The sequence below is a fragment of the Vitis riparia genome, chromosome 14, assembly GCF_004353265.1.
Source record: "Vitis riparia cultivar Riparia Gloire de Montpellier isolate 1030 chromosome 14, EGFV_Vit.rip_1.0, whole genome shotgun sequence".
Taxonomy (NCBI): domain Eukaryota; kingdom Viridiplantae; phylum Streptophyta; class Magnoliopsida; order Vitales; family Vitaceae; genus Vitis; species Vitis riparia.
The window spans coordinates 5,767,932-5,776,457 of NC_048444.1; the positions used below are offsets into that span (position 1 = coordinate 5,767,932).

Sequence of the window (8,526 nt, forward strand, 5' to 3'; positions counted from 1 at the left end):
AGAAAAGATGGTGAATGTTTTAATATGTTGAGAAAAGAAAAGAAAATTATTAATTTTTTTTTTAATATTTAAATATTGTAAAATAAAATGTAAGGGGGGAAAAAATTGCACCCAAAGGAGAAAGATGTTAAAATGTTTTTATAAACAATTAAATTAAGTAAGAGCAAAATTTATTAGTTTTTTCCTTTCTATATTTCTATAAATATATCATCTTAATTAGTTTAATTATTTAATTTTGAAGTTATAAAATGTTTATTAAAATTTAAAAAATTTATAACTGTTTTAGAATTTTATTTAGTTTTTAATTATAAAAAAGAATAAATATCTTTCATAATTTTATAAATATATAAAAAAATTAATTATTTAATTTCTTAATATAGGATAATTATAAGTAAATTGGTAAAAGTATTATTGATATTTATAATTTAAGATATAAAATGAATCAATATTTACAAATATGGGACTGGTTGCTGCGGGGCGTTGAGCAGCTCGAGGTGTTTGGTCCCAAATTGGTGAGAGAGGGTTGAAAATGGAATAAAAGAGGGTGGGGAGGGGTATTATGGTCCGGACAGGATTGAGGAGGAATTGAGTTCTTCAACGTATAGGAGGAAAAGGGATGTGAAATGTGAAAAGTCAGCAGCAGAGGGAGAGGGAGTATCAGGAATCAACGATCGGAAATCGGAAATCGGTGATCGGAACTGATGAAATGGGATCAGCTCTAATCTATGAGATATTCTCATCTGCGTCACTCATTACACTTGGACTATACCACCTGGTATGCGCCATCAAGACCCATCTCCACCACCCCGCTCGGGATTACTCCGCCAAGCTCTACCACCCTTTTTCTTCTTCTCCTTCTTCGTCTCACCGTCTCCGGCACCTTCAGCTTTACGTCATCATTCTCTTCCTTCTCATTGCCTTTGTCCACCAAACCCTAGTCTCTTCCGACGCTGACCCTCTCCTCAAGGGCCGTACCCCCGTCCACCGCTTCTCCACTCTCCAATCTGCCGCCGTCCTCTTCCTCTTTCTTATCCTCGCCCTTGCGATTCTCCTTTCCGAAACCACCTCTCTCCTCCCCCTCCCCTCCGATCTCTTCTTCGCTCTCGCCTCCGCTCTATTCTACTTGCAGTTCAACGTCTCCTCCTCGGCCGCCTCCGTTCAGACTTCCGATCTCCAGGCCAAATGCGACTCCGTCTCGGCTCGCGTTTCTGCTCTTTCGTCCCTCCTCTGCATCATCCTCGCTTGTCTCCCCAGGCTGTTTGTGGCTGACCTGGCCCTGGGGGCCTCCGTGATTTTGCAGGGCCTCTGGGCATTGCAGACCGGACTCGCGCTCTACGTGGAGGCCTTTATTCCGGAGGGTTGCCATAAGCTGCTGGATGTGGTGAGTGGGGTGGAGGGATCCACCAAGTGTGACTTAGAGGAATCCAGGTTGAGAGCCGTGGCCATTCTGGATCTGGTCTTTGTGGTTTATGTCATGTTTGTGGTGTTCATTTTGATGGCCACTTATGCTGTTCTTGCTAAGACTGTTGGCATCAGAAGGACGGGCTCCTACGAGGCGTTGCCAACTCTATCCTCTGCGGATTCGAACCATATTCAGATGAAGACCTTGGCTGGCACACAGGCTTGATTCTTTTTATGTTTTTTTTTTTCCTTATATCGAATCTGCAGAATGTGTTGCTTTACCTTTTCATTTGAAACAGTGTAATCCCAAGAAACTGAAGACGTTTAGTGTATACAAGGTCTCATTTTTTGTTTCAACTCCCCATTATATTCTCTCTTCTCCATCCTCTTTACTTTACAATTCTCTTTTCTATACATGTTATGCTGGGTAATTTTTGTTTCTGCACTGCTTTCGTGATTCTCCCTTTAGATCATGAATTTGACTAAGAATTCCTCGTCAATTAGGTAATCTGGCTACTTGTGCAGTGCAACATGTTGACCTTTTTTTTCTTTGCTTCCTCTCATATTTCTATTATTCCCATAGATTTATTGTTGTACGGCATATTTCAAGTGCCATCTATTTTGTTCGGTACAAAGCTCTATTGATGAAGGCAAGGTTTTTGTAGCTTTGTCCAGTCTATCCAGCATCTTTTGATGTAACGGCTCTCTTATCTATCTGTCTCACTACTCTGGCACAGATGAACAGTCATTGTAGACCGCACTAGATTTGGTATGCATTTGGCTTACACATGTATGGTTCCAAGGATAGAACATGTTTACTGTGGAAGCCCATTCGTCATTTGGATAATCAGAATTTACTTTTCAATTTTATTTTCAATTTCTGCTTATTAATAATGGTTGTTTCATATGGGAGATTGGGAACGTCAGGGTTTCATTACAGATTTAAAGTTAGATAAAGGGGATGTAAAATTCTGATTTATAAGACCTTCTTGTATGTAACTTTATGTTAGTTGAGTTTCTTTACATAATGATGCATGTTGAAGTGTGGTGTTTCATAGATCTTGCCTAAGTAGTGATGAATGTGTTAGGATTTCCATGGACAGGGCTTGGATGGAGTTGTCATGGATTGGCTCTCACTTAAGACAAAATGACTATTTTGAAGATTGGATATTTAGAAAGAGTAAATAGTTGCCTTATTAGGGCTGTGAGAGTTTCTATATCTTTTTATAACTAACTTGTTTTTGGATTATAAATGAGGGATGGAAAGATTCTAACAAAGGCCTTAACTTACGTTATTATTCGAGTTTTTCAGTCATTGGTTTTGGTTGCAGATGAGTATACTATCTCTGTTGCCTTCCTATCTTCATGGACCTAGTGGTGCCTCTTCTTTGTTCTCATGAATGCATTTTTCATTTTATTATTCAACTTATCATGATGACTATTCTTATGGAAAGAGATTGTATTTTTTATTTACTAAAAAAAGAACATTTAAGTTGTGCATCAAGCTAATGTTAAAACATCCTAGTTGAGCTGCGTTGAGCAGACAAGAACATAATTAAATTATTGTAGTGCTAAGGTATGATGACCTTTTTTTTTTTAATCTTGTTTTCATGGGAAGCAGCATGGAAGTGAATTTTGACTTTAGAAAACCTTATGAAAAGGGGTTGGAATTTGGTCAATAGGTATTGTCTTTGCTACGAAGATCTCATATCATCATCCCGCACACTTGTTCATTGCAAATGGACTTTGGACTAAGGTGTATGGTGTTCTTTGTTTAGCATATCTTGGGTGCTTCACCATTCAGTTAGAAAATGTCCTTCGCATATGGCATGGTACCTTCATTGGAGGGGTTGAGTTTGTTGTGCATTTTTTGGGATTACTTGGAAAGAGCATGATAGAATCATGTTGGAAGGTCTAGAGTAGTCTTGCTTGGAGTTAAAAGATGTGCTTCTCAAAATTTTATATTTGTGTTTGGGGTGGAGGTAGAGGTGAGTGCTAGGGAGGTAGGCTCTTCTTTTTTGCCCCTATTGAATTTTGTGGATAATACAATTGGTTGATTTAGTAGTATTAGCTGATTTTTTGAGCTTCCCATGTACATTTGCTTCTCCCTTTTTCTTATTAGGCACTTTGTTCATACGTTTTGTTCTATTTGCTCACATGGGGCTTGCTTTGTGAAAGACACAATGCCTTTCAAAAGGAGGGAAACTCATTTTGATCAAGAGTACATTGTCAAGTCTTCCAATTTATTTTATGTCCCCATTTTCATCATTTCAAGAAAGGTGAACTTAAGCATGGAGCAGATTTAAAGGATTTCCTTTGGGGAAGGGGGGCTTGAGAAAAGCTACATATGGTAAATTGGATACAAGGCATAGTAGGAAATTTTGGGGCAGGTGAAGGGGGTTGGTGTTTGAGGGTTGTGAGGGATAGCTATAGGGTGGGGTTGTGGAAGACTATTAGAATTGGGTGAGAGATTTTTAGACATAGATCTCACTTCATAGTGGGTAATGGATGGAGAGTAATGTTTTGTAAAGATAGTTGGCATGGACAAAGTTCTTTGGGAGGGTCATTTCTGGTGCTATTCTCTATAGCCGTTGGTAAAGACTTTTGGGTTGCAAAAATGTAGGAGCGGGTCAGGGAAGGAAGCAGTGGAACACATCTGTTTTCACAGACAGTTTCATGATTGGGAATTGGTAGAAGAGGAAGTTTTTTTTCTTTTTTGGAGACTGCATACGAGCTCAATTAGTAGGGATGAGGAGGATAGATTGGATTGGAAAGAAACTAATTGCAGCAAATTCTGTGTCAAATCTTTCCACAATTCCTTAATTCAAAGGAAAAATGAGTTTTTCCCTTGCAAGCATAGTTTGGAACCCATGTGTTTCAACGAAAGTGAGTTTTTTTCTTGGGAAGCTATTTGGGGAAGAATTTTAATGTTGATCAACTCGGAAGGAGGAACTGGATTTTTCTGGATAAATGTTACGTGTATATAGGGGAAGAAGAGTCGGCTTATTTCATGCTCCTTCACTGCTCCAAAGTGAGAATTCTGTGGCCCAGGTGAAGCACTTTTCAGTAAGAGGAAAGCTCTTGTGTTGATATGTTCTTTTGTTGGGAAGAAGTGGAAGCAAACATGGAGGACCACTCCTTTGTGTCTACTTTGGATGTTATGGAAGGAAAGGAATAGGAGTCCATTAAAAAATACAGAATAACCGGATCAAGAATCAAATCTTTCTTTTGGTGTAGCTTTTTGGATTGGGCTAGAGTATACATAGGTTATTATTCCTTGACCATGAAAAGCTCTATAGATTGGTAGAGTCCCAAATAGGGAGAGGCAGTTGTTTTTTATTTTCTCTCTCCCTTTTTGCTTGACTATTGAGTATTGGCGTTTATTTTATACATTGTCTGTACTTAATATGTCCTTTTTCAGGCACTTTTGATGTCTTCTTGTTTGCCTATTAAAAAAATTAAAAAGAAAAAAAGAAAAATTCAGCTATAGATTCACAGACTGAAAACTGTGGATAAAAGTAGAGGAGAGACATATACTGTTGGCTCAAAAATGATTATAGTCGTTCGTGCTTTAGGATAGGTGGAAGAGGCTTACCATATGCATGTTTTGGTGGACTACTTTTTGTGATCCTTCAGTTAAAAATTTTGTGTGGATTGGTTAGGGGCTAGTTGAGGGGTGTTGTTTTTTGTTAGTCCCTCTATCTTTTTGTTGGTGTTGTTGGTGCTCTTTGTATACTTCCTGTGTATTTTGAGGTGCTCTTTTGGTGATTTTCTTTTTAAGACACGTTTTTTCTTACCTATCAAAAAAAAAAAGTTTAGAGCTGGTGAAATAAAAAGCTTTTGTGGCATTGCATGAAGACATCATTGATGACTGCATCAAGATGATGATAATCAAATTTGTGTTATGTCCATATCATGTGTCTATTGAATTTTTAAACCATAAAAAAATATAATAAATCAAATCAATATCTGAATCACATCACGTTCTTTTACTTTTCTCGTTTCATAGCATCTGTTACTTGTTTCCCTTGTGTGCTATTCTTTCAGCCTGAATCTTAATATGTTTCCAGGAGAGATTTGTATGTATTAGTCTTGTTCTATTTGCCATTTGTCATGTCATGGATATTGATATTCATGACTAATTCCAACCATATCTCCAAAATTTTGGGATAGGCATTATCTCAAACTGTATTGAGTGATTGATCTATTCGGATTCATGCTTAGTAGATTCCTGTTGTTTTGGCTTCATTGTTGTAACTGCATGTTTTGTATCGAACTTCGTAGGTTGGGAATTGATCAAGCATAAGTTTCCAAATCCTTTGGCAAATATATAAGACCAAATTGTACTTGTTTAAGACTGGATTATGAAAAAACTTGATGGACTAGCCAACTTTGACATCTTACTCATAGCATGTTTAATAGGGGTATTAATGGTCCTGATTTGCAGCAACAATTTGTGCACACACGCATCTTCAGAGCTTTCTATATCTTTTGTTAGGAAAAGAAGCAGTCATGGAGTAGTTTGATGCTTGTATTCTGAACCTTGCATTTGTATTTTTTTTTTCTACACCCATGCAGTTGAATCCATTCTAATAGGCTAACGAACCTATTATCTAGATATGACCAATCTGGATAGGTGAAGAGGATTAAGTGGAAGCAAGGTAGCCTCTTTTTTGATATTAAGTATAGGTGAAAGAAAATTGTCCATTCACATGTGAGTTGCTGTAGAGTACTCTCCTGTTTGACAGCAGGCTGCACAATCCAACTTTGATTCCAGTCTTCAATGGAAGCAGCTAGGCTGAGATGGAGGACTCTCTCACTCTGTCTATCCTTGGTCCACCTTGGTTCTAAGTTTGGGAAGGTTCCCTCCTCTCTACCTCAGACTCTAAAGGGTTTAAGGAGGGAAGGACCTTCTTCCTCTTTCAAGTGCATTGATCTCGAGAGGGGAATCTTTCCCCATCTCTGCCTTGGGGTTTTCCCCCAAGGGAGAGGTACTTACCTTGGTTCCATAATGATAATGAGGACCTCTCCTTTATACTCTAGGGTTGGTTCCTTGATGTTATCTCCTATAGCCTTGTGAGGGTCACCTTGTACTCTTCCATATATTCCAATGCCATATCAGGCAGAATGCTTGTGGAGCCAGCTGTGAGATACTTTTATTTGGGCGTATGGATGTAGAAAGGGCTGTGAAAACAAGAAGGCAGAGGGGTCATCTTGGCCAAAAAAATGTCAAACTCCAAGGGGAAAACGACACTTGATAATTGTCTTGATATTTCTGACTACTGTGCCAATCCACGTCCACTGGATTTGTTTACTATTATTTCTTCATTGGTGTTGTTCAGGCGAGTGGATCTCCTCGGTATCTTCAGTCCTAGCAGCTTTACATTCATTAGGTAGTTGGATTGCGTCAGTCCCTCCTTCCACTTGCTTACTAGCTTGTGTTACACTTGCCTCAAAACTTTGTTTTTATGCATACAGTTTCCTTGCAGCTTCATCAACCAAAGTGATTTGGTGAAAAAACCAAAGAAGTCAGAATATTTGCCATGGTATGTTGGAAATTGTACCGACAAATCTCATCTTTTGTTATGAAGGCTCTTGGATTATTATTCCTTCACACCCTATATGAATGGGTTCAAGTCCCTTTTTCTCCAATTCTCCCTACAAGAAGAAAAGTTTTAGCCCCAGTACTGAACATAAATGAAAATGTGCTGTTTAAGGGAGACTGGCATTTTCTGAACTCTCTCCCTTATTGGCTTTCTAAGCTTGTCTGAACATCTAGAGAAAAGGGAGAAGCTGAGGAAGCCGTGAGGGAAGATTTCAGAAAATGTTGGATTTTCTCTCTCTATTCTACTGGGTGCTCTGGCAGTTGGTTTATTTTAATGGCACCAATCTTGGTCTACCCATCTGTAACAATTCCATCTCTATGATTGATGACATTCACCATCTTTGTATTTTTAGGTACAGGTTATGGTGACTTCCTTCATCCTGCCAATACCTCTTCAATCCAAAAGAAAGACATGGTGGCCACTATGGCTAGCGTTCATCTGTGTTTTTTATTTTTTTAATTCATAGTTTATTTTATTTTTGTTTTTTGTTTCTTAATTTTTAAAGAACTAGTTATTAGGCATTTGTGAACATTTATTTGAAGAAATTGTAGGGCTTTTTCAATATTTAAGATGTCGGCAATCCTGTAAACAGAAGCTGGAGATAGATGTAATATCAAATATTCTATGGTGTCTTTGTGTCACCTTTGTGGGATTTGGACTACTTCCATTCTTTTTTCCCTTGGGAATAAACAACAAATCACTACTTGACAACTTCAGTAACATGACCATGTGATATATAGAATATTAAGAATTTCTATCTATTTTGTGATTGTCACTGTTAGACAGTTTCCTGACTTCTCAAACCTACAGATCCTACCCAATTCAAAGGCCTCACAACTGTATTTCCAGCAGCAGGTGTAACCTTCAGTCTCCTCAGCTCCACTTGCTGCAGACAATCAAACCATCAGTGAGAATAATGACCTCAATACAGATCCCATTACCTAACCAGCATCCCAGGACAAGGCAATCTGTGGACCACACAAGACTAACCCTTTCAAGTAAATATGAAGTTTAAATAAATTGGAATTTATTATGTTCAAGATTTCTTGTCAATTAAGTAGTCTGCCTACTTGTGCAGGATACCTTCATTTTTGGTTAGTTCACATGATTTTCTCAGCACAGTTGTTATTGTTGTTATTGGCTCTTGTATTGTCCCTCAATGCTGTAGTGGCTTAGTCATATTGTACATGTTTCTTTCCTTCAGTTGGAGGCTTGATTGACGAAAATAAGTTATTTGCCCTGCTATATATTAATTACTATTGTGAGAAAATCGGCCCAATCATTCTAGAGTGCTTTAAATATTATATGCATTAGGCTTGATCCATGTTTGTTTCCAAGGATTGTAAGTGTGAAAGATCATCCAAATCTGCATGTCAATGTCTGCTTCTTGATAATAATGGTCGTCTCAGATGGAAGATTATGATAACAAATCCACTGTTTGTCTAGCAAAATATGATTAGTTTTTTAAAGGAAAAAGAAGATAGGGAACATATTATCTCTGGCCTCAAATTTTTTCAAC

At 38.0% G+C, this 8,526-nt stretch overlaps 1 protein-coding gene and 1 long non-coding RNA gene across 2 annotated transcripts; both read left to right on the top strand.

The window, feature by feature from the left end:
• Positions 1-566: 566 nt before the first annotated feature.
• LOC117931325 lies at positions 567-1,761 on the top strand. The gene has a single exon (XM_034852278.1). The coding sequence runs from the start codon at positions 707-709 to the stop codon at positions 1,625-1,627; it is 921 nt and encodes a 306-aa protein (XP_034708169.1). The 5' UTR covers positions 567-706; the 3' UTR covers positions 1,628-1,761.
• Positions 1,762-3,782: 2,021 nt separating this feature from the next.
• LOC117931327 lies at positions 3,783-7,661 on the top strand. Its single transcript, XR_004654025.1, has 3 exons — positions 3,783-6,794; positions 6,880-6,947; positions 7,360-7,661. It is a non-coding gene; the product is annotated as an uncharacterized LOC117931327 (long non-coding RNA).
• The last annotated feature ends 865 nt before the right edge of the window (positions 7,662-8,526 follow it).